Genomic DNA, 26,898 nt, shown 5'->3' on the forward strand with positions numbered 1-26,898 from the left:
CATGCTCCAGTTGCCCAGCTCTGAAGGCAGTGCAGAAATAAGGGTGGCGATACCGTGATCCCCCTTAAAATAACCTTGCGACCCCCTCCCCCCAATTCCCTTTTGGGTCAGGACCCCCAATTTGAGAAACACTGATCTCCCCCTTGAAATCTGTATAGTATAGGGTAAAAGCACACAAAAGATCAGATTTCACGGTCCATGACGTGTTTTTCATGGCAGTGAATTTGGTAGGGTCCTATATGTAGGAGGTTAGACTAGATGATCTGCTGGTCCTTTCTGCCCTTTAAACTCTGAGGTGGACAAGTTGCAGGGCAAGGCATACTCATTGTCTGACTTTTTTAATTAAGGAGTTTAATTGAATAGAATGTTTGTTTATTACAATAAAAATGTTAGTAGTAGTAAACCCCGGCCAGAAATCAGGACGCAATTGTGCTAAGCAGTGTACAGCCACAACAAAAAGAGTCTCTGACCAGACATGTTTGTAACAATCTAAGTAATATGAAATGATGGTGATTTTTTGTACAGGAAATTTAATAGATGTGATAATATTGTAACAATAGAATTTTTTTTAAAGGAAAACTGCTCAAAAGATGGTCAATAAATAAAAGTGCATATAGAAATAAAACTTAGAGCAAAGGGGTTTGATTTTTGGCCAACTCCTGTTTTTTGATGATGATTTCTGTAATATATGTGGACATATTATTAGAGTGTGTGTGTGGGGGGGGGGAGGGGGGGTTTAGTGCCCATAGCTGAGATTGGACTCATCCAGGAATAGTAAATTCAAGAAAATGTAATTAGTTTTAGTCTCAGACCACTGTACCGGTTTTATTTCTCTTTTGCAGTTTCATGGTTGTCAGAGAGCTAGTAGTTTCTGTTTAGTGTTCATTGAAAACTATATCCTTAACAAAAATAAGACCATTTAAGGAATGACACGGTTATTTGTATACTAAGAAAAAGGCCAAAAAGTGTGTGTGGTGGGGGGTGGGTGTTAGTGTTTAGGCTGAATTCCAGACTTGCTTTTTATTTTCCATTTTAAATAGCTATCTCAGTCTCCCCTTTATGGGATGGCCCTTTAGAAAAGAATAGGGGTGAAATTGAATAGGGTTATATAGAAATTACTGTAAAAATTTGTTAGAGGATTATTTTCCAAGGTTTTTAAATCTAAAGCAACAATCAAATTCTCCAATAAATTATATAGTAAGATTTTTAAAAGATGACAAAAAAGGGTTACTGTTTTTATATTAAAATGTATAGACGTTTTCCAAATGGTTACTTCTGGATGAAATAGTCTTTAGGGGGTGGCTCTTTTTTTTTTTTTTTTTTTTTTTTTTTTTTTTAAACCTCTTTATAAATTTCACATGTGTAAAAGGGGAAATTTTTAGTAGGGTGTGATAAGTATATTTATACCTCTAAGAAGCTTCAGGAAGCAGATTATCAGATAAAAGGTTCTGTTTAGAAATGACCAGCCTTTTTGATGATTATTTGCAAACTTGCAGTAGGGGGCATTGTGGAGAAAAGAATTCAGGGACATAGAAAGTTGCAGACCAGAATTAAATTGTACCCTGTAAATGTAGGGTTTGTTCTGTTTTTAACCTTGATTACAGGTATTAAATCAGTCCTCATCAACTTCAAGTGATCACAATATTGAACATCAAAACAAAAAGCCTGAACTTGGGGTGGGGGAAAAATCCATACCACTTGGTATGTGGTTGCTATGCTATGTATATGAATTTAAAGAAAATAGATTAAATTAACCTTATTTTCTTTAGTCCTTTATATTTTTTTAAAATGTAGATTCAAACTTGTTACAATTTGAATTAATAGGTAAAATAATTACCTGCTTACAGGAAGGAGAACATCTGGGGAAAGACAGTTATTAAAACTGGAATTAAATCTTCATAATGTTTGCAGTAACCTGTCTCAGGGTAAAATAACCTTTCTGTGCCTGTTCATTGAGATTTACAACAGAAAATTCCCAAATTAGATTCTGTGAAAAAGAGACATAGGTGTCTATTAGTAAGTTAAATTGAAAACTCAACTGGCTTCTAAACTTCATACCAAAAATCAAGCAGCCCATTCCTGTGGAGAAATGGGTGACGGTGTAATTTCAGCTCTCGATAAACAGATATCGGGTGGGCTTACTGTAGCCATCCAAAAGCTAATTAAATACTTGATTACTAAAACCATGTTTACTTATGTGACACATGCATAGATTTTTCTTTAATTACAAAGTTCACTTAACAAAAAGTTGGGGAGGGGGAAAAGATGGAACTTGCAATTATATATGTGATCATGTAATGAAAGCTTGTGTAATAATACATATGAAGAGAGAAATCTCTTCATTTTCCAGCAAGAATTTCTGAAGTACATGTGAGCTCACACATGTGTAGACACAAATGAGAGAGAGAAATCAAAGACCAAATACTGGAAACATTTCTAAGTGCCTTGCTCCTTGCCTAGTTACCTGCAACTTTTCTCGCTAGTAAGCATTATGTCCCTTAAGACATGTTTGCTATATTGTGACTCTAAAAATATAGAATATATAGTTTGATTATGGAGATATTATGCATTATATTAGTGTTTCTTCTGTTTTCTTGGCAGCAGTTAAATAAAGCATTAGAATTACCTCCAGGTCTGCATTTCAAAACACAAACAAACACACACACACGACTGGGAGGAGTGAGGGACTTTGTTTTTTTTGTATTAAAAGTCATTGTCATATGGGGTTAGAACATATAACTTTTCTTGTGTTTAGGGTTCTACTGGTTAAGAATTTAAGTTTATTATTGATTTAAAATTTTAGGTTTTCCTTTTTTTTTTTTTTTTTTTTTTTTTTTTTTTTTTTTTTTTTTTTTTTTTTTGGAAAACCATCTTAAACTTCAGTTAAGAGGAAAAGATGATATGCCAGTCATATATGTAAATGATTCATTTATTTACATTATAACAATCAATCTTAAAGATTTAGTCATGTAGAACTTTGATTTTTTTTCAGAAGTGCTCAACACTCACCTACATGCCAAAAACAAATGGCCAGGGTATCAAAAGAACTCAGCACACTGAGTGTCACAATGGGAGCTGCTGGGTGCCAAGCACTCTGGCCCATTTGTTGATACTGAGCACTTGCAAATCTGCCCTATAGTGCTTGAATTTTAGAAATATTGAACACCTTTAACTCCCATTGACTTCAGTTGGCGTTGTGGGTGCTTGCCACTCTTGAAAATCTTGCTTCTTGCTTTGGTGTAAATGGTAGCTGCACTCTTTTGGAAATCTGTCCCTTAGCGCACTCAGGACTGACTGGCTGTGGGATATGAAACCTTTCATCCCTTACTAATCTGGGCCACATTCAAACTCAAACATTGAAAATGAAAGTCCATTACTTCTTTAGTTCAGTGGCCTGCGGGAAATGCATGGTGGCATCATTACTTTTTGTTAATTTCTAAATATATACATCACAAAATCACTACTTTAATGAAAATGAATTGGAACCAGTGCTGTTTCCATTTCCATGTTAAACAGAGATAGTTGCTAAGGGAAACTTGTGCCACTCAAAGGCATGGACTGTTCCAAGGCAGAACAGTTCGGTAAAATCAACCACTTAATTCTTGAGATCAAATATATCCCAATGCAAAAGGCCAGTTCTGTATCCATAAATACATGAAAATTGCTCATGCCAAAGAATGACAATGAAATAGCTTTTTTTCACAGGGACTGTTCTATCTATCCATATTTTAAATTGACAAAAGAAAACATTTTACTATGTTTATCTTCTAGAAGGTTTGAAACTCCTTAAATGAATACTTTTAGCCAGATTGTAAACCCAAGCAAACATACTTAAACTTTCTTTTTTGCCAGCATTCAACACTTCATCTGTTCCTTATGCTGAAGATTATGAAAGATATTTTAAATTCAAGGACATCTCTACAGTTGTTCAAGTGCTGAGAAAATTCCAGTGACTGAGGAGGAGGAGCAGGGCTGATTGTTCTATGGAAATCTAATAGCCTCTCTCCTAAGCGTATTCTAAAGCCAATTTTATACCATTTTAAAATACAGGCTAAAGGGTTATTTCACAGATGATATTTGTTAAATTTTCAGGGTTGGTTTAAAGTTTTGCACGTATTAGGGTTTATTTTAGAGTCAAATACTTGGATGTACTAACGTAGGGCCCGATCTCTTGTAAATCTTTTCTCAGACTTCAAATAGTCCTCCTGAAGTCAGTGGACATATTCATACAATAAATGGTTTTCAGGATTGTGCCTCACTGAAGTCCATAGAAAGACTGTCTTCAGTTTCACTTGGAGTAAGATTGGGCTGTTTGTGATTTTTCGGGAGAAGAAAAGTTGAAGTATTGTGCTTTATAACAAAGAAATAAATTCTCTCTCTGATCAGATCTCATAAGATGCTGCATACCTTGCAGGATTTGGACTTATGAGAAACAATATGCTTGAATTGGAAGTAAAGTTACATTAGCACTTGCCTCTAGATATTTTCTACAGCTAGGAAGTGTTTGTCTTTCAGTAACTCCACACAGTAAGGCTATATTTTAATCCAGCACAAGAGAACTAAATTATTTGTATATTTTAGTGTGTGTCTTGCATTGGAATAGGACAGCAGTTCTCAAACTTTAGCAACCCGATGACCCCCCTTTTTTAATTAAAATTTTTTGGGGGACCCCCGAGCTGCCCCGCTCAGCCTTGCCTTGCCTCTTCTCTGAGGTCCCCCATGCTCACTCACTTTCACTAGGCTGGGGCAGGGGGTTGGTCTGCAGGATGGGGTGTGGGCTCGGGAGGGGGAGAGGGAGAGGAGTTTGGGTGTGAGAGTTTGGATGCGGGAGGGGGTGTGGGCTTTGGGGGGGGAAGTTTGGGTGTGGGAGGAGGTGAGGGGTGCAGCACTTACCTGGGGCGGCTCCCGAAAGCGACCGGCTCTAGCGACCCTCTGACCGTGGCTCCTAGGCGGGGTGGGGGTAGAGGCAGGGGATCTCTGTGCACCACCCCCACAGTTCCCATTGGCCGCAGTTCCCGGCCAATGGGAACTGCGGAATTGATGCTTGGAGGCAGAGGCTGCACGTTAAGGACACCCCCCTTCCCCCCCCCCCCCCGGGATGCAGGACGTGCTGGATGTTTCTGGGAGCAGCACGGAGCCAGGGCAAGTAGGAAGTCTGTTCTCTGGCATGCTGGGAGGGAGGGGGAGAAATTTCTCAGCAGGGCCCGTGGACCCCCTGGAGTGCCGTCGGTGACTCCCAGGGGTCCAGGGACCCCACTTTGAGAAATGCTGGAATAGGACATCAGGAGTCATGACTTTTGTTTTCAGCTCTGACACTGATTTGCTGTGTGATCATGGGGAAACCACTAACTCTCCCTATCTTATTTACCTCACTGTAAATGTTAAGAGAATTAGATTTAATGGTCCAAGATCATTTACTGGAGTTGCATCTACTTACATCAGCAGTGAATTTAGCCAAAAATTGTAATAAACACTTTGAGATGCTATGGTGAGAGACACTATATAAAGTGCCAAATATTAATATCAATAGTAATAAAAACTATAGTTGGTCTGGACCAACTAAATCTAATAAGTGTTTTTTTATTATTATTATTTGTCAAGGCTGTATCCCCACTTTGAACTTTAGGGTACAAATGTGGGGGCCTGCATGAAAACTTCTAAGCTTAACTACCAGCTTAGTTCTGGTCCGCTGCCACCATTCCCAAATGGATTCCCTTCCCTGGGAAGCCTTGAGACATCTTTCACCAATTCCCTGGTGAATACAGATCTAACCCCCTTGGATCTAAAAACAAGGAAAAATCAATCAGGTTCTTAAAAAGAAGGCTTTTAATTAAAGAAAAAGGTAAAAATCATCTCTGTAAAATCAGTATGGAAAATAACTTTACAGGGTAATCAGACTTAAAGAGCTCAGAGGACTCCCCTCTAGTCTTAGGTTCAAAGTACAGCAAACAAAGATAAACACTCTAGTAAAAGGTACATTTACAAGTTGAGAAAATAAAATAAAACTAAGACACCTTGCCTGGCTTTTTACTTACAAGTTTGAAATAGGAGAGACTTGTTTAGAAAGATGTGGAGAACCTGGATTGATGTCTGGTCCCTCTCAGTCCCAAGAGCGAACGAACTCCCAAACAAAGAGCACAAACAAAAGCCTTCCCCTCCCCCCAAGATTTGAAAGTATCTTGTCCCCTTATTGGTCCTTTGGGTCAGATGCCAGCCAGGTTACCTGAGCTTCTTAACCCTTTACAGGGAAAAGGATTTTGGAATCTCTGGCCAGGAGGGATTTTATAGTACTGTACACAGGACAGCTGTTACACCCTTCCCTTTATAATTATGACATTATTATTTTATTATTAGCTGCTTTTTGTCTTCCAGCTACCTTCTGATGGGAGCACTAAAAATGAATAGATCGGCCATTCTTTAAAAAGCTTAAACCAGAGAAGCATTTAAGGTTCCTAGAGAGGTTTATGCAAGCCAGCAGCTTCATCTGACAAGTATAGCTAGTTTTTAAAAGAAAAAAAATGTTTTTATGCATAGTCTGGGCCCTTGAGAATTTTTATGTGAGAAACTATTATTGCTTGCATGTTTTCAGAACAATATTCTCTCTCTCAAATTGATTTTTTTAAAATAATTAAAACTTGCCTTTAATGAGTATAGCCATGTTTTTTTTAATTTAAAATTTCCTTTTCCCTCAGTACACTTCTAAGAAAAATGGGCTCTTTTTGTTCCTGGGCCAATTGTGAAGTAGTTCACTATTTCAAACAAGACTCTCACAGTGAATCTGTTAACTGATCATAGTTCATTATAATGGAAAAAAAATTCACATTGTCATGTATTGAACATCTAATCCTAGACAGTGCGTTGGTGGAACGTAAAAGAGCATGTTTGGTTGCATTAAATGACTTGACTTCCTTAACTTGTTCTCAGTATGCTAGTAGCATCTAATGGAAAAGTGCTATCTTTGTTATTTTTAATGCTTTTGAGTTGTATCTAAAAAGTGCAGATCTAGAGATGGAAATATTAAAATAAATTGAAGTCTAGGATTGTAATTTCATTTCTTAAACACATGGCACCTGATTTTTCAGAGGTGTTGAGCACCTAGAATATCCATTGACTTCAACTGGAACTGTGGGAACTTATCTGAAAATCAGGCACATAGTGTTAAAAAATACACAATGGTTCTTAACTTTATTTTAATGCTTAGTGGAAGAAAAACAACTAAGTTGGCTGGTACAAAAAGTTTCTCACTAGCAGATACAGAGTAAATACAATTTTGGAGAGCACTGTTCTTAGCACTACGTTCTTTTTTGAGTTATCTTGCAACCAAGGTTTCTTCATACCTTTTAGAAGACAGTTGCTCTCAGTTTCCTTTGCTGTGGTATCAAAGTTCAGTACTAGTATATTCTGCTTCTTTCTGGAGATAACTTGTTTGCTTGTTTTAGAAATTTGTCAGTTCAATACACGGAGGTCACAGGGAGGAGGTGGAAGTAAGCTTCTGCAAAAGTTGTTTTTTTTTTTTTTTTTTTTTCTCTTTCCCAAATGGGGGGTAGGAGTGTGTGTGTGTGTGTGTGTGTGTGTGTCTCTCTCTATTTTATGTAATATGTGTTCTTGTGCATAGACACATGTGAAGTTTAAGTCCACACCATTATATCAATGTGTTATTAATAAGTATGATTATGGTGGCTAACATAGACCTAATTTAGTATCTAATGGGTTTTATTTAAAAATGGTCCAAACTGGAACATTGGATCCACCCTTTCCTCCACTAGACTGAGAAATTAAGAACTAGAAAGCAGCTCCAACTGAGAACCAGTGAATTAGGCTTGTCTACACTTCCAGGGTTTGCCAATAAGGATATACCAGCAAATCCTCCTAGTGTGGGCAGTTTATACTGGCAAAAAGTGCTGTTGCTAATATAGCTTATTTAGTTTGGGTAACTGGTGTATAAAAGTTTGGGATAGTTTCTAGTTCTTAAACAGGAATCCTGGATATACATTAATACTGGCCATTGATTATTCCTGGGCGGTTCCTCGCTTTAAAGTGGTCTTTACTCCTGAGGGAATTCTGCACCAAAAAATTAAAAATTCTGCGCACAATATTTCAAAATTCTGCAAGTTTTATTTGTCAATAAATAAATGCAGAGGCTCCAGCCTGGCAGTGGGGAGCACAGGCCACTGGCTGCACAAAGGTGGGAGATCACCCTGCAATACCCCCACCCCTGGGAAACTGACTCCGTGGTGAGGCTGCACCTGACCCTGACACAGCCGAAGGCCTGGGCCTGGCCCAGAAATACCCTGGGGTCCTGCCCCTCTGCGCTAAGTGCACCAGGTGTGGGGCAGGCAGGCTCAACCAGGCAGTGTGAAGGGGCTCGGTGGGGGGATCCAGGTGTGGGGTGACTGTTCTGTGTGGAACAATCTGGGTGCAGGCAGATCAGTGGGGGGTCTAGGTGTGGGGGGATCTGGATGCACAGAAGCTTGTTTGGGGGGTGGAGTTCCAGGTGCAGGGGCAATGAGACTCTGCAGGTGCTTCCAGGTGAAGGTGGTTGGGGCTCAATGGGGGAGTCTGGGTGCTGGGGGAGTGGGGCTTGGTGGGGTGGGGGTTTGGGTGCAACTAGTTGGGGGGTCAGTGGTGTCGGAGTCTGGATGTGGGTGCTCAAGGTGGTGCAGGAGGGTGGGGCTTGTCAGGGTGGGGGTTTGAGTGCAGGGAGCTCTGGGAGGTGGTCTGGGTTGAGATATGGTGGGGTTTGGATTTGGAGTGCTAGGGGGTTCTGGATGTACAGGTGAGGCTTGGTGGGGATGTCTGGTATGGGAAGTCTGGATGCATGTGGGATGGGTGGATGGGGTGCAGCTCCCCCTGCAGCTGAGGTGAAGCTCCCCCTGCAGCTGAGGAGTGATGGGGGGGAAGGAAGCAGGGTAGGATGCTGAACTTCCTGCAGCTGGGGGAGGTTTCTGTGGGTGGGTCTGGCACAGCCCCAGCCATTCCTTGCAGGGGAAGAGGCAGTCCCATCCTCTTCTGCCTCCAGCCCAGCTGGGACTAGCAACTGATCCCTGCTCAGGGTAGGAGCCACTAGTTGGGGAGTCCCCAGCACTGTGGTGATTTACCTCTCCATCAGGTGCCTGAAACGATGTACCTGTGCTGCTAGGGAGTGGTGTGTGACTGCTCTTGCAGCTTCCCTTTGCTTCCCTGTCAGAAAGTCATTTTTCATCAGGGAAGCAAAGAAATCTGCTGGGGACATGAATTCTGCACAGGCGCATAATTCCCCAAAAGGAGTAGGTCTTGCTGCCTGTCTCTTACCTACCTTTTTAATTTCTTGCATTGGGTGTGGATAGACCTCAGGCCTTAGTGCATTTCAAGTGATTTCTTAACCCACCAGCACATGCAAGTTCACTAGAGAGCTAGCCTTGATTGCATGGAAGCTTTTTTTAATTAACTGAGGGTTAAGGGGAAGATAGATTTATTTATTTTTATAATTTTTTGGTCCTCAGTTTGCAGCATGGAGCTGGTGAAGTTTCCTGCATGCATGTTTTAACAGGTGACTGAGGGCAGCTGGGGTGAGGTTCTTGTCCTTTTCTTGTCCTCCGTGCTTCCCCCACTGCAACACGTGGATGGTAGGAAACTAATTCGACTATTTAAAAAAGCAAAACTAAAACTCAGCATGACCTAAGCTGCCAGAGAGACTCCCTGCTTTAGGATACCAAAAGAGAACTGTTGAGAAGTTGTTTTTGAGAATGTATTGCAGGCTCCCCCTTGAAAGCTATGGAACAGCATTAAGAATGGCTTCATATGTTCAGGCTGTGTCTGTTTGTTATATAGCTATTTCTTCTGTACCAAAAATAACCCATTTAAACTCCAGTGTATATGTTTTGACTATAAAGTGGTTATTGTTCCAAATGCCCGCACTTTGAGTGAGTGAGATACGACTTGCACAGGTTGCAGCATTTAAACTTTTGATAGTTTCAGTCTTGTTAGAAACATCTTAGCAGCATTATGCATTTCTTTAGCCAGGATTTGCAGGTCTGACATAAACAGGATTCTTCTGGTCTTTGGGGCTTTAAAATCACAAATGACCTTCAGTTGTTTAGTATCTTGCAAAATGCTAGACATTGACGTGTTGTTTCTGAAAGACCGTGTATGGTAGCTTTGACTTTAACTTCACCAGATGCATATAAAAGGTCCATTTGTAATAGACAAAAAGCCCTACCATAGAAACATTTATTTAAAACATAGGGGCTGAGGATAATCTGGTATTAACAAACTCATTATGAAAAACCTGGGATATTGAGTACGATCACTATCATGAAGCAGTTGTATTCTGCAACAGTTTGGACACTAACTATGATTTTTATCTAAACCTAGTTGGGAATGGAGTGACTTAAAATCAGACTAGGAAGTACATTGATTTTACTGAACCTTGGGCAATATTTTCTGAGTAAAACCAGTGTGTGTATGTGAGAGGAAAAGATAAGTGTTTGACCCATCTGCCAAATCAGTGCTCTCCATGTGTCAGTATATAATGCCTGCATCTGTAACTTTTACTCTATACATCCGAAGAAGTGAGGTTTTTACCCACGAAAGCTTATGCCCAAATAAATCTGTTAGTCTTTAAGGTGCCACCAGACTCCTTGTTGTTTTTGTAGATACAGACTAACACGCTACCCCCTGATACTTGACACCATGCAAGGTTTAGTCATGGGTAATTTTAGTAAAAGTAATGGACCGGTCACGGGCAATAAACAAGAAGTCATGGCCCCGTAACCGGTCCAAGACTTTTACTAAAAATACCTGTGACTAAATCTTACCTGCTGCAAGGGGGCACTTCTGAAGATTACTGCTGCAGGGATGGGGGCGGCCCGGGGCAACACCAACATTGATCCCGGACTGCTGCTCCAGGGCAGCACCGGGGACTGGCTGCCAGGGCCACCCAGAGGGGGGTGCAAGTGGGGCAATTTGCCCCGTGCCCTGCAGGGCCCCACGAGCCCTGGCCTGGGGCGGTCCGGGTCTTTGGCGTCGGGGGCCCCTTCAGCGCTGCTGAAGACGCGGAGTGACTGAAGGGCCCCCCGCTGCCGAAATGCCCCGTGAGCCCTGGCCCAGCGGTGGTCCGGGTCTTCGGCAGCATTTCAGCAGTGCGGGGCCCTTCAGTGCTGCCGAAGACGCAGAGCGACTGAAGGGCCCCCCGCTGCCGATATGCCACCGAAGACCCGGACCGCCGCTGCGTGAGTACAAGCTCCGCAGTTCCCCCACTTTGCCCGAGGCCCCCTGAATCCTCTGGGTGGCCCTGCCGGCTGCCAGAGCAGTGGCCGGTGTGGCTGGCCCCTGGACTTCCCCAGCTTCTGGAATGGTCCTGGGGTCAGCCGCACCAGCACTGCAAAATTCACGGAAGTCAGCTCAGCCACCCAGATCTTAAGCCCCAGATGGGTAGAACTGGTTTTGTTACCTCTGGTCAAGTAGGGTTCTTAAATAATTAATGTTCAAATTTATTGGTAATTAATCTCATGGATGTAGTGAATAGGTTAATGCTTCAAAACATCATAGGTTCTATTTAATATTAGAATTAAAAGATCAGATAAATCAATCTGTAATAGATGCCATGCCATAAAGAATGGATCCCAGTTTTGGCCTCAGGCAGCCGATGTCTTTGTCTAGGACTCTGGCAGTGGCGAGCCAAATTCTTGGAAGCATAAACCCCTTATAGCTCTGGTAATAAGCTGCTGACTGTTAACCTGCTCTGTTCCCACTTAGCCCACCTCTCTGCTCAGCCTGTTTGTTTTTAGCCCAGGTGTGGTTCCGTTGTACATGCAGGCAAGGAACTAGATCAGATTTTTTTTTTTCCTGTTTCTCTATCCAGTTACTTTATTGTGCCCTCTGTACTGGTTGCCTTATGTGCGTTTGCACTCAGCAGCTGAATGGGTGAGTGTGTTATGGGAGTCTGGGAAAATCAAGTCACTGGTGAGGTAGGAACTGGATTGTGCCAGGCACATCTCACTTCTGCATGGAGACTCTCTCTTAAAACCAGTTGCCAGCCCAGATGGAGCCAACCTAGGGTGACCAGATCACCCAAGTCAAATATCGTGACGCGGGGGGGGGGGGGACGACCATGGCGGGGGGCGTGGCAAAAAAAAAACAAAAACCACCCTTCCTCCACAAGCGCTGGAGGGAGGCCAAGGAGACGCAGGGGAAGCGTGGGGCCGGGGTGAGTAAGAGTCCGGCCTGGCCCCGAGCAGGCAGGACTCAGTTGGGTGGTAGGGAGAGGAGGGGGGCGGCCCGCAGGGCCAGGCGGTGGCTGTTCTCCCCCCCTGGGCAGCGGGACTTGGGAGCAGCCGCTGCTGCAGCTCCCACTGCCATGGGAGGAGGAAGCGGCCGATGGCCAAGCTCGGCGGCTGCGGCTCTGGCACCTGGGCCCGAACCCCCCCGAGCCTGGGCCTGCTGCGGGGACCCAGCAGCGCGCATGCTGCACCCAGCCCCTGGCCAGTCGCGTCTGGGCTGCTGCCCAGCTGGTACTATCCCGCGGCGGCCCCGGAGTTGGGGCAGCAGGCCCCAGCCCCCCCGTCCCGCTCGGGTCCCGCAGGGGACCGAACGGGGCTGGGCTGCCGATGCCGCCGCCCCGGGGCCGCCGCGCAATAGTACCAGCTGGGCAGCAGCCCAGACACGACTGGCCAGGGGCTGGGTGCAGTGTGCGCGCTGCTGGGTCCCTGCAGCAGGCCCGGGCTCGGGGGGGTTCGGGCCCAGGTGCCAGAGCCGCAGCCGCCGAGCTTGGCCATCGGCCGCTTCCTCCTCCCATGGCAGTGGGAGCTGCAGCAGCGGCTGCTCCCGAGTCCCGCTGCCCAGGGGGGGAGAACAGCCGCCGCCTGGCCCTGCGGGCCGCCTCCCTCCTCTCCCTACCACCCAACTGAGTCCTGCCTGCTCGGGGCCAGGCCGGACTCTTACTCACCCCGGTCCCGCGCTTCCCCTGCGTCTCCTTGGCCTCCCTCCAGCGCTTGTGGAGGGAGGAGGAATGGTGAGCCTGGGGAAGAGGCGGGGATTCGGGGAGGGAGCCAATCGGGGGAGGAGGGGGTGGAGTTGGGGCGGGGGAGGGGGGTGCGAGCACTTCCGGGTTCTGGAGCATTTCCTTGTTTGTCCAGTGTCCTGACCGCACGTCGGTCGGGACGCGGGACAAACAAGGAAATATCGGGATAGTCCCGATAAAATCGGGACGTCTGGTCACCCTAAGCCAACCAAATGACTGTACTGTATTTACTTTTTGTGTGTGTCTCTGCTGCTGCCTGATTGCGTACTTCCGGTTCCAAATGAGGCGTGTGGTTAACTGGTCAGTTTGTAACTCTGGTGTTCGTAACTCTGAGGTTCTACTGTACACACACCAGTGGTGTTTTGAAGGCTGTATTTTTTGTTACATCGATTGGCACACAAGTGTGTAGTTATAATTATTTCAGTGAAAATTCTCTCAAACTAAGCAGGGTCTGGCCAGAACAATGGTTGGATAAAAAACCTCCAAAGAAAATCCAGTGGTGTAGGAAAATGTTGTGGTTCTTTAAATTACACTTGCGTAATCAGTGCCTCAGCACAGTGGTAGTTCAGCACATTGTGCTGTTGAGTTTCTGTATTTCATGGGACGTAAAACTGGAGGCCCTGGCCACTTGTGGTCAGTTTTTAAAAAAATCCTGTGATGCTCTTTTTGCAGTGCTGTTAAACCCAGTGCGTTGGCCAGATTTCAATCTGTGCATAATATTATCTGCCAAAAATTCTCAGTTCTCTTTCGGTATGATGATCTTCACTTGTACTCGACTCTTGAAGGTGTAGCATTGCTATGTGCTGCTAAGGTTTCTATTTCACCCCAGAACAGGTTGTATGTCAGTATTGTTATATTCCCACTATGAAAAAGTTAGTTAACAGTTCAAGGTTGTTCAAGTGCAGATCCTAACAAAATAATCTCTGAAAGGCAAGAAAGTTTCCAGTTCAACCAGCATTCCCACCTTCAACTTCCTTTCCCAGTCTGAACTTTGGGAAGTTTGGAGCTGGATCTAAATTTTGCAGCATGTCCCCATTTATTATTTTGGTTTGATGTAACCCTTATGGTTCAGGATAGCTAAGTTTACAGTTGACACAATGGTTTTCCACACTTCACTACTTTTTTTGTGCTTATCATCTAATGTTGGGAATAAAGATAAAGTAATTTAATATTACAGTTGGTCACAAAACTAATGGTTCTAGTTCACAATAAGAATTTTAAATAGAAGAACTCATTCACTCAATGTCTTATGGATTGTTGGAGGTTGCTTTTAGATACCTTTCCATGGCTGAGGAGAACTACACATTTCCACTGAAAATAGAGATGAGCCTGACCTATGAAATTGAGAGACTAAAGTGATTTTGATATAAGAATTTAACTAGGATTGATCTGAATCCAAATACTCCAGGTTTCAGATGGCTTTTGGATCTAGGAGTTTGATTCATGTACATCTCCTACTAAAACAGAAAATGTAGTTCTAAAGAACAAAAGTGGTTGCAGGGCAGGGAAGAAATGGGGCATTTTAAAAAAACAGTAGATAGTTGATCTTTTAATTGCCTTTTTTTTTTTTAAAATGACTGCCCTGTCCTAGAAACGCATTTAGAATTTTTTTGCAAGAATTCTGGTCCGAGACCCTTTTTAAAATTTTAGTTGGAAACAATAATAAGCACATTTAGGAAGAAGACTGACTTCTAAAGAATTCATGTGGGAGAAATTATTGTAAATACGTCTCTAGCATAACTTCTTTCTCCCTCAGTTTTTTTTTTAAGTTCGTGTAATGTTTCTTCAGTGAGTACAACCAGTTGCTTTAACTTGAAAATACTGTACTGTCTTGAGCAGTTTATTCACGCTGACCGTTTTATAGAGCCTTATTCCTAGATTAAGGCCAGAAGGGACCATTGTGATCATCTAGTCTGACTTCCTGCATAACACAGGCCATAGAGCTTCCTCAGATCAATTCCTGTTTAAACTGCAGTATGTCTGTTGGAAAACATCCAATCTTGATTTAACCCCCCCCCCCCGCCCTTTGTTAAATATGTAGCTACTTTTACTTCCCTCCATCCCCCCCTTTAAGCCAACTTGTGTTTTTAAGCAGTGTAGCCTTCTCTCTTGACAGTGAGATCATGGCTTTTTGTGCATTTAGTAAAATCTAATAGTTCCCAATTATTATTAATACACCTCTACCTTGATATAACGCTACCTGATATAACACAAATTCGGATATAATGCGGTAAAGCAGCACTCCAGGGGGGCAGGGCTGCGCACTCTGAAGGATCAAAGCAAGTTCGATATAATATGGTTTCACCTATAACGCAGTAAGATTTTTTGGCTCCCAAAGACAGCGTTATATGGAGGTAGAGGTGTATTTTCCTTTTCAAATTGTTTCTCCCAGCTGATTTGGCTCATAATTGTTTTCAGCTTTGTGAAATTGGCCCTTTTAAAACATCAGGGTGTGTGTGTGTGTGTGTGCGTGTGCGCACACACTTGAGATATACTCTGTGTGTGTGTGTAATGTCTCTCGCTCACACACACACGCGTGCGCACGCACACACACACATTTTCCTCATGTTGGATTGAAGTTAGGAATTGTCATCTGTAACATTTAGGAATTCTGAATGTTTTTTAGTGCTGGCAGCATGAGACCTCCAGAATGTCACTCAGATTGCAGTCCCCTATGATAGTGCAGTTTTTTTTCTCCTACTTAACCTTATCCAGGTTTGGGATGGGTTTTTTTTTTTTTTCCTTGTGGTTTTTTTTTTTTTGGTGGTCTATGGCAGACACTAACTAGTACCCCCATTTTGTGCTTTATTTGTTAAGACCTTGATCCATAAGCACCCAAGATCACTTGTTTCTGAGTGGTCAGTGACTCAGAAAAAAGGTAAGGTAATTTTTGACATAGAGTGCTACTCCCTTTCCCCTCTTGCCCACTCAATCCCCCCTAAATAGCTTATAACCACTGATTTTTATCACTCCAATCATATCAATTTTCCTACCAGGTTTCAATAATACCAACTAGGTGAAATTTAAGCTCATAAATGACCAATTTCAATTCCTTTTATTACTCAGGCTCCTGGCGTTCATGTATAAGCAACTAAAGAACTTCTCTTCAGATCCCTTGATTAATTTTGTTCTCAATGGCTTGATTTTGTACTAAATATGTTCATTTGTTCCCTCTTTTCACCCTTTCTTTTTGTTATTTTAATGCCCCCCTAAGTAGTCTAACCAGCCTATCACCTAGAAAATAGGTCCCCCTTCTGCTGAGATGGAGGTCCTCCAAATTGTATAGCCCAGTGATTCTCAAACATTAGCAACCCGAGGACCCCCATTTTGATTTTAAAATTTTCACAGACCCCCAAGCCTGGTGCTCAGCCACAGGCCCTGCCCCCACTCCACCCCCTCACCCAAGCGTGCCCCTTCCCTGCTCCTCCCCCTCTCCCAGCGCCTCCTGCATGCCACTGAACAGCTATTCCGCTGTTGATCAGCAGTGTCAGTGGCCCTGGACATGACTCGCTGCCCCCCTGGAGTACCCTTGTGGACCCCACAGGGGTCCACATACCCCAGTTTGAGAAACCCTGGTATAGCCCCTTATCTCCATAAAAAGGGCAGTGTTTCATGAAACCAAACCCTTTATCTTATACCACTTATCTAGCCAGCAGTTTGTTTCCAGATATGTGTCAAAACAGCACTTAAGTGTTGATTTATAGGCAGATCTCATAGCACAGATCCCAGTATAGTTATTGTAATAATATACACAGGACATTCATTTGGCAGAAACTTTGTCAGCAGAATATCAGTGGGGCAGGGTTAGGCCCAGCATGATTTCCCCTTCCTCTGGGGGCAACAGATGTAAAACAGTCCCCATGACACCCTCCCCCAGCCACATGGGCTGAGGAAGGATGAACAGCACTCCTGGATGCAGTCAGTCCTACAGCCCTACCCAGACAGCGCAAGGAACTAGTCCACATTTCAAGCGGGACCCCAGACTCTGCTTTCAGTTTGAGCTACTGTATGGATGTTCTTTCTTTGCTCTCTGGCTGTTTAGTTCTGACTTCCCCTCCCATCTTCCCCCTACAGTACCTTTGCTTCTAGCTTAATTCCTCCTGCCTTCCTTGCTCCGATCCATCCTTTCTTCTTTCCCTCCCTCCTCTTCAGTGTGTCCCATCCGTTCCATCATTTTCATATACTAATCATAAATTGACATAGCTGCCCAGCTCCCAGCAGGGAGTGAGGGGCATCGCCTGGGCTTCTTGCCATGGCTCCTGGCCAGGAAAGCGGGAGAGGCATTCTCCAGGAGAGTGAGGGGCAGCTGCAGGGCTGGTGGAAGGATGTTTCGCACCCAAGGCGAAACTTCAACCTTGCGCCCTCCCCCCCCGTCCCCGAGCCCCCGCCCTGAGGCGCCTCTCCCTGCGGCAGTTTCCCCCCCCCGCCCCAGCTCACCCCTGCCCCGTCTCCTCCCTGAGCATGCCGTCACTGCTTCACTTCTCCCGCCTCCCAGGCTTGTGGCGCCTAAGCTGATTGGCGCCGCAAGCCTGGGAGGCGGGAGAAGTGAAGCAGCCACAGCGTGCTCTGGGAGGAGGCGGGGCAGGGGTGAGCTGGGGCGGGGAGTTCCTCTGTGTGTTTGCCCCCCCCCCCCCCCCAGGCAGCCCTCCCTGCGCTCCACTGCCCCAGCTCCCTCTGCCTAAATGTCAGCGGTGACCGGGGCGGCCAAAGATCCGGCCGCCACAGTTGCTGCTGAAGAAAATGGCGCCCCCCAAATCCTAGCGCCCTAGGCAACCGCCTAGGTCGCCTAAATGGTTGCACCAGCCCTGGGCAGCTGGTCTCTAACTGCCCAGTTTTCTTGTTAACTTCACCGCTCCTGCCATGAAACTGACAAGACAGTCAACAGACGATGTAAGGAACTGCAGTGTTTACACAGCCACTACATCACCCTAACTACACCCACATAAGCCTTGCACGTCTCATGGAGCTGGAGTTATTATTCTGGTGTAGTAAGGCTCTTACATCGGTGGGAGGAAGGCTGTATAGTATAGACACTGACATAATAAGGTCAACGTAAGCTACCTTACGTTGATCTAACTGTGTAGTGTAGATCAGCCCTTAGAAATGATAAAGTACCTTTTGTTGGCAATCTCTGCAGAAGGGCCAAGGACTGAATGGGTATGGATAGACTGAACTACCATCTCGCTCCCACAGGTGGTGTAAAATACATGAGTAGGCACTATGGAAAAACTTGAAGTGCTGTTGACAGTACTGTATGTGTTCTGTGGATGAATAAAAGAAACAGTAACTTGGCATGTCAGTCTGTTCACCAGTCCCATTTCTCCTCTTCTCTCCCCCCGCAAAATCCCCTAAACTAAAATACCCAATTCTGCATCCATAAATGGGAAGTATGCAGGAAAAATTCAAACTGTACCTAGTCCTTCCCTTTTTTTGTTTTGTTTTTTGTTTTGAAGTGTGGGAAAGTTTTGCATTGTATGTCAATTTTCTATTGCCCTCTCTTGACACAAGAGAGGCTTTGCTAGTGGAAAAACAAAAGGCTTTTAGTTATATGCTGTTTTTTTTCCCCCTTTCTATGTAGTGAAGTGGCCGATGTGAAAACTGCATTAGAATTTTTAATTGGGAAAAACCTTCTATAAAACTTGCCCACTAAGAGAATAAACTCCTTTAGTTCTTTTAATTGGGGGGGGAGGGGGAAATGAAATGATTGTGAGTGTTCGTTTTTGTTTTGTTCTGGAACTAATTAGAATTTTTACACAGTGAGGCTTTTCTGTATCTTACTAATTTAGATGTATATCATTCCAGGGTATTTCTGCTCTTCTACAAACCATCTTTTAAACTTTTTTCTTTTTCTTTTTAGAGTTTTGACCCCCAACAGTAGTTTTCAAGACATTTGGATGCTCTATAACTTCCTAATCAGTAATGAGGTATGAAATTTATCTTTTTGAAAATCTTTAATGGAAATGTATAATAAGGATGAATCATAGAACTGGAAGGGACCTCGAGAGGTCATCTAGTCCAGCTCCCTGCCCTCAAGGCAAGACTAAGTATTATCTTTCTAGACCATCCCTGACAGGTGTTTGTCTAACCTGCTCTTAAAAATCCTCAAATGTCAGACTACAGGCAAATGTAGTGAGTAGCCTAACTGGTAGAGCTACCGTTCATGTTCCAATTGAGCTAGAATTGTGAAATTCGGTACTCTTGGCCATTATTGGTCATAAAATCTAAGGGGAAAAAATATTAACTTGTTTCTTTTGATCAGAGGTCATTGGACTTTCTAATGGAACTCCAACCATTCAGGTACCCTGTTTAAGCTGCAGCCTTGAAATTTAGGACACTGGTTTATTATAAACTCATTACAGAGAAGTCTTTAAAATTAACAGTCCTCACCAGTCTAATAATTTACAAAAATAATACTAACTTAATCAATTAGGCAGTCATATGGGGCCTGAGGCCTTCAATTTAGAGAAATTAAGGTCATCTGAGATCACCAGTTGTATTTATAGGACTTTAGATAAAATGTGTTTGAAAGTGAGTGCCTGGATTGATAGCCACGTCCACATGAGTGATGGCTAGCTGGCACTAGTTAACATAAACGACAGTATTCCTAAAAACAGCATTAACACAACACACTATGAAATCAAACTATATCTTCTTAGAATATGTATGAATATCTACACTATGCAAGGAATAAAATATTTCAGAAACAAATTGACAATCCAGAAAACATGCCCATATAAAATAAGAAAGGATGTTGTGACTACAGCTAAGGATGCAGAATTGGGAGATCTGAGTTCTATTCCTGACTCTTCCATAGAAATGGGCTGTGTGACCTTGAGTGAGGCTCAACATGCGTGCTCATTTTCCCCATTAGTAAAATGATAGTCCCCTCCTATGTTCTTTGTTTCAGTCACTTTCCTGGTAATGTATTGCATGTGTTACTTGTTTGTTGTTGTCTAGGTTCCTAACTTCTAGATTGTTGATTTTAGATAACTTTTAACTCCTTATTTTGAAATTGGGTACATCACATGTGGAAATATCAAAACTTAAAAATATATTTTCACACAGAGTACAAATAATTTATATAAGATTTGTAATGAAATTACTTAGTTACTTTGAAAAACTTAACTCTAGGGGGATGACATTCAATTCTAGCATTGGAATCACCAGTTATCTTACTTTTGGTTGTATGGCTCATTCTAGTAGAGCCAACTTTCAGGATAAAATGAGTTTGTTTTTAAAGACTAAACTTGTCATAATAGCACCTAATTGGCAACTAAGTTTACGGAATCAGTGTACGTTAGCTGTTTTGCAGCTAGTTTTCCAAGGTTATACAATGGGTGATGCTATAGGTACATTTGTAAGCTCTTCAGGGCTACTGCCCTGTCTGTATGTTTTGTACAGTTCTTAGCACAATTGGGCTCCAGTCTTGATTGGAACCTCTAAGACCTACTAGAATATACATAATAATCCTCACCACAACCACATGGGTCAGCAGTTACAGAAAGATGACCCCTAAACGTCAACTGTCCCTATTGTAACAAGATCGCTCCTATCCATTATTTGAATTTTTTTCCCTTTAAAAGTTTGGACCCAAAACAGCAACCTAAGGACCCAAACAGAAAAACAACTATGTGGCATTGTAGTGTTCGGAATATTTACATGAAACCTGAAATTCAGAACTGTGTTTATATTGGTCATTTTTATTTTATTTTTTAAAAAATCTGCTGCTAGGAGCCACTTCAACATCCTTAAAAATCCTGTTACAAAGCAGACAACAGTGTCTTTTCTATCCTGCTACATCTGTAAACTAGAAAATATTGTTCTGTTGATAACAGATCAAGGACACTTGAACTTGAAATAAATGGCTCCATGTCAGTATGGGCATTCAAAAAAATATGTATTCCATATACAGAATATAGGCATTTTTGTTACAGGATGCATTATTTTCATGTCCATTGTGTATGCTTAGTATATTTGATTATGGATTTCAGAGCCCAGAATTCTATAAATCTTTTGCTATGGAATTGTGGGGATGATTCTTTCTGTACTAGAGTTATCTGGAAGCTGCTATAAAAATGCTATTAAATAAAACCAAGATGATACTTGCACTGTTAGCTCTAGATTGTTTTGCCCTATTATTCTGAATAGGGAGTACTTGATCCGTACTATATAGTCTGGCTTCAATTCTTTTCCCATTGTCTAGACTTGAAATCCTTCCAGTTAAGTGTGTAAACATTAGGTCCAATGTATGTTATATCAGCCATGTGATTTTAATAAGTATGTGATCCTAAGTAACTCTTTCATCTTAGATAAATGCCAGCATAAAATTTACTGCTGAGGAACTCTATGAGTGTGTTTCACAGGAAGTGTATAGGTAAGTAGATTACATCTACTGGATTTCCTGAAACAGTTGTAGCACTACATTTTGTTAAGCTTTACTTTATGGTGCTTGGTTATTTTCTCTTAGAAAAATCTCCATTATTCCTTTACTATACAAAGTAGTTCTTTAGATTTATTGAGGGAGCTGGTCTGTTATTTGCTTCCAACTTACTGTTTTTGATCCACTGTGTTTGAGTTTTCTTAAGGGTTTGTCTACATGGTGCATTAGTCTGCACTAGAGGGAGTGTATATTCCAGTTTGCGCCAGTGTGCCGGGCACTAACTGGTCCGTATGGACACCACTGGCACACTCTAAATGTCTTCTAGTAGGCCCTGGAAACTGGACACTACAGTACACTAAGTGACTTTGAGTGTGCCATCAGGGTCCATATAGGCCAGTTAGTGCACGACATGTTAGTGCACACTAGAATTTCACATATTTTAGCACAGACTAATGCACATGTAGCCAAGCCCTAAATCTGGAACAAACTCAATCCAAAGAAGTAGGTTCTTAGAAGTAAACACACTTAGTATAGAAGCTTGCTTTGTTTGTTTGTTTGTTTTTTTTTAAATTTAATTGAAAAAAGAGGTTGAATTGTACAAACATTTGGGGATAAGGGTCACTGGTGTCTAAAGCTTTGCCTACACTAGGATTTTGAGCTGCATTTGCAATGGACATCAAACACTGTTCTCCCCTACACTTGCTAGTTTCACACTTCGTCCTGCTGGTGTGGACAGGGCCAACAAAACTCAACACCCTGCCAACATAGGTGAGAATAAGGAGTCTGCCATGCTTTGTGTTTGTGCACGCAACTAAGATAATATGCACATTATTTTGGGGAGCATACTTGGTAAAACAAAACCCTGTCCACAGCCATATTGAGAATCATTTGACAGCCATTTATGAACTTAGGCCCTGATTCAGCAAAGGACTTAAGCATGTGTTTTAAATTGATGTCAGTGGGACGTAAATACATGAGTAAATGCGTTGTTGAATTGGGAACATAGTTCTAACTGTCACAAATAGAGCCATGGGGTGGCCTGTCACAGGCAGAAATAACTTACTTAAGGAGGCTTGTTTGTTAAAGTATTCTTGATCTTAAACCAAATGGAGATATTGCCTCAAATGACTTAATTTGCAGTCTTTCTCAGAGTGTTTATTTGCATTTGGATCTGAGTAACTGGAAATGTTTAGCTATTGTTTGTGTTGGGTGGGGAGGGGTGGGGGGAGTGTTATTAAAGCTGTCAAAAAAGGGTAACTACTACTATTTGCTGGCTTAAACTAAAACAATCACTTTTTTTCTACAAAAACATTAATTAAAAGGCCTGTGATGCAGAGCTTTTGATTTTATTTTAAATACCATAATTGATAATACATTCTAACTTTTAAGGTTGTAAAAGGCTGATAGGGATTTCTTGGATGCTTCCATTATAAACTGGAACTAGAGGCAATTAACACTAATAAAAATAAGATGGCTTCCACCAAAAATGCATAACATGTTTGCAATACATTGTCCTGCTCAGCTAAAATCTTTCCAAACCCTTAATCTGTCTACATGTGTATAGTGATTAGTGATTCAGGACAGTCAAAAATTTAGTACATCCTATCAACTTAACAAGCTGACTCTAGTGTTAGAGAAAATATTTTGCAGTGTTGGAGAGGGGGGTTCAACTTGAAGTTCAATAGAGATGGAATATTTTGGATGATCCATTGGCTTTCGGTGGTACCAACTATTCGTGCAGTTTTCAGCAGCAATTATGGAGCTGATTGTTGGCATTTAAATAACTAACTTTGGAATAAAACCCACAGTACAGCCTCCTGTACTGTGTTAGTACAGTGTGAAGATAATTATAACCTGAGGAATTTCTCAGTATTTAAAACTTGCCTCAACAAGCTCCAAAATTCTTCATTTTCTGGAGGATCCCAAAAATTAAACAGACCCTTTCTGGAATTCTGCTAGTTCTGGCTTCTTGACACTAGGTCACAGCGATTTGATTAGGATAAACCATTGAGAAGCTTGTTGAGCAGGCTGCTCTGTATCAGAACTTTGTTTTCTATAATGAGCTGCATGTCTTCACATTGCCCCTAGGTGATGCTTATGTTGCATACCAGCAGCCTCTTTTGGGAACATTTCAAGCAAACCAGTTAGATAGTTGCCAAATAGTAGATCTTACATCTACAAATTCAAGTTACAAGTAATGTTTCCAACTTCTATCTTTAATTGCGCTTCCTCTTTTATTACAGCAGTTGTTATTTTGTAGTACAGAAATTAAATAAAACATGATCCTGTCCAATGAAATAAAAATAATAAATGCTAGTCTGAAACCCCTCTTTATAAAATGGAAGCACAATAAGCCAAAGGAGAGGGAAAAAGAATCCTTTATTTTTAAGGCAGGTGGATTATGTGGATATTGGTAGAGACTGAATAGCCAAGGTGTTGAGACTTGTAGTTGAAGTGGGATTAAAATCTTTGTCTTTGATTAATTTAGTGTCCAGATTAACACCTCAGAAGGTAATTGAACTTTCTATATTTTTTGTGACAAATATTTGTCAACTTTTGAAGAGAAAATTTTATTTTAAAATGGTTCCGTTTTGAAATTTGTTCCTGAAGTGTTTAACCATTTTGGCGGAGGAGAGAGGTACTCCCTGTAACTATATAGCCACATCTTTCCGTCTCTCACTACTGTAGCATCTTGTATGTTGTTGTATCCTTATTGTGGGAGCACCTAGAGGTGATAATCAGAGATTGAGACCCCATTCTGCCAGGTGTGCATGTGACATGTCCCTCCCCTAGAGTAAATAGGACAAAATTAAACTGTCCCACAGTTTAAATAAGAAAGAGGTTATGATGAGCTACAAGAAAAGCTGTCTTACTTACAGCTGCAAAAGCCAGCAGGACTACTCAGATCCATCAGCTACTTTAAGTTATCCAACACCTGTGCTGCACCTGCAGAGGATGACTGGTAGCTTCCCCTCCTCACGTAGCTCTACATCCCACCTCTGCCTTTATATCCCATTCATTAGGGTTACCGTATTTCCTCATTTAAAAAAAGAGGACACTCCACGGGGCCCTGGCCCCTTTCCCACCCCAACTCCACCCCCTCCCCTGAGCGCCCCGCATTCCCCCTCCTCCCTCCCAGCCGCAAAACAGCTGCCCGAGCACTACCGGCTTCACGGTTTGCCGGGCAGCCTCCAGACCCTGCGCCCCCGGCCAGGCGCTTCCCCAGCGCAGCCAGAGCCCGGGAGGGGAAGCGCCCAGCCGGGGGCGCAGGGTCTGGAGGTCTGGGGGCTGCCCAGCAAACCGTGAAGCCGGTAGCGCTCGGGCAGCTCGGCTCTTCAGCTACATAGAGCTGAGGTGTCTGGGGGGAGCAGCAGCAGCCGCCGCGGGGGAATCTGTCTGCAGCTCGCAGCCTGCGGGAGCCGCAAGGTAAGCGGGACTGGGGCAGGGATGCTGGCAAAGCTATTCTCCCGGACATGTTCGGCTTTTTGGCAATTCCCCCCCAGACGGGGATTTGAGGACCAAGAAGCCGGACATGTCTGGGGAAAAACCAGACGTATGGTAACCCTACCTAAGCCTCCCTGCTCCTTGTCCCCTGACTGCCCCAACCCTTATCCACACCCCCACCCCCAGACAGACACCAGGGACTCCCACGCCCCATCCAACCACTCCCCACCCCCTGACAGCCCTCCCCCAGAACTCCCGACCCATCTAAACCCCTCTGCTCCCTGTCCCCTGACTGCCCCCTCCTGGGACCCCTGCTCCTAACTGCCCTCCAGAACCTCACCCCCTACCTAAGCCTCCCTGTTCCTTGTCCCCTGACTGCCCAAAACCTTACACCCCCAACCCTCAGCCTCCCCCCTGAACTCCCGACCCATCCAACCCTCCCCCTGCTCCTTGTCTCTTGACTGCCCCCTCCAGAACCTCCCTGCCCCTTCTCCGACCTCCTGGCCCCCTTAGCGTGCCGCTCAGAACAGCGTGTCGGGCCGCATGCGCAGCCCGACATGCTCTCGCGCTCCCCCACGGAGCGCATAGCCCGGTTCCCGCCCTCGCAGAGCGCTGCGAAGCGGCGCGCTGGGCAGGGGGAGGAGCTCCAGACTGCCAGAGGTCCGTTGCTAACGGCTGGCCGGCTGCGAATGCAGGGAGAGGGAGGGAGGGAGAGAGAGGAGGGGAGTGATCTCAGCTGCAGGGGAGAGGAGGGGGAAGCAGAGGAGGGGCTCTCTCTGACTGCTGGAGCCCCATGCAAGTGGTACCATCCGGCTGGCTGCCTGTCAGCCGTGCGCACTCTGCATGGGGGGGGGGAAGTCCGGACATTTACAAATTCCCCCCCGGACACTATTTTTAACTGAGAAAAGCCGGACATGTCTGGGGGAATCCGGACGAATGGTAACCCTACCATTCATGACCCCCTGCCCCACTACCACCAACCTCCTGGTGACATTCTGAAGTTTGCTTGTTGGAGTTCCAGTCTTATTGAACGTGTCATGATTTGTCTGATCAGAGCGTCTCTGAAACTTGGGATGTTAATCAAAGAAACTGCTTCAGGGCTTTTTTTTGTCAAGGGCTCTTGTCTGCGTATTTCCTCTTCTCATCTTCCCCTCCTTGCCCTCTGTGTTAGAGGCTGGGATATGGGGATAAAGGAGACTGGGTGGGAAAGGGGTATACACCTAGTTCTACTATTTGGGCAGCTTTTCTAACAAATTCCCCTTGACCATCGTTGAATGAGGCCTTGGCCACACTTGAGAGTTACAGCGCAATAAAGCTGCCCACAGTGCTGTAACTCACTCCCCGTCCACACTGGCAAGACACTTACAGCGCTGTGTCTCCATGGCTACAGCACTGCAGGTACTCCACCTCCCCGAGAGGATTAACAGCTGGTGCGGAGTGGCTGAGACGCTGGTGCTCCAGTGTAAATGGGGAGTAACCTTATTACGCAGTGATTGACCTCCGGAAACTCCCCATAATTCTTTTAAGTGAAGGTTCTTCTCCTTGTTTTGTTGTGATGCCTCCAGACGCTCCAGGAGCTGCTTATCAAAAAAACAAGCACAGCTACTGTTTGCTTTGAATGAGTAGAGGCAGGCGGGGGGGCTCCCTTTGGAACACCCACAGCTAATGTTTGCTTGAAGAGAGAGGCGGCGCTTGGGGAGGGAGGGGGGCTGGGGTCCGTTTCGGCCAGCGGCGGCTTATCTGGTCTGTGAGAAAAAAACAAACAGCTGCTGTTTGCTTTCAGTGAGTGAGAGAGGGATGGAGGAGGGAGGGGGGTCGGAACTTGCAAGGCAGGGTGCTGACAGTGTTGGCACTCCAAAAATCCGCTCTCTCTCCCCCCATGCTCCCTGTCACACTCCCCCCACCCCTTTTGAAAAGCACATTGCAGCCACTTGAACCCATAATGCACCACTCTCAATGCCGCTGCAAATGTTGCCACGACAGTGCACTGGCAGCTGTCAGTGTGGACAGACTGCAGCGCTTTCCCTACTCAGCTGTACGAAGACAGGCTTAACTCACAGCACTGTACAGCTGC

The 26,898-nt window shown here is 43.9% G+C and overlaps 1 protein-coding gene across 1 annotated transcript in view; it reads left to right on the plus strand.

Moving 5' to 3' along the window:
• The window catches only part of SWT1 (SWT1 RNA endoribonuclease homolog), an 84,416-nt gene that overhangs the window by 47,539 nt on the left and 9,979 nt on the right, over window positions 1–26,898 (plus strand). The window contains exons 18-19 of the mRNA XM_054036878.1: window positions 18,858–18,924; window positions 21,310–21,374. Coding sequence (XP_053892853.1) covers window positions 18,858–18,924; window positions 21,310–21,374 — 132 coding nt within the window. The remainder of the gene's footprint in view (window positions 1–18,857; window positions 18,925–21,309; window positions 21,375–26,898) is intronic.

Source organism: Malaclemys terrapin, chromosome 8 (assembly GCF_027887155.1).
Source record: "Malaclemys terrapin pileata isolate rMalTer1 chromosome 8, rMalTer1.hap1, whole genome shotgun sequence".
NCBI classification, from domain to species: domain Eukaryota; kingdom Metazoa; phylum Chordata; order Testudines; family Emydidae; genus Malaclemys; species Malaclemys terrapin.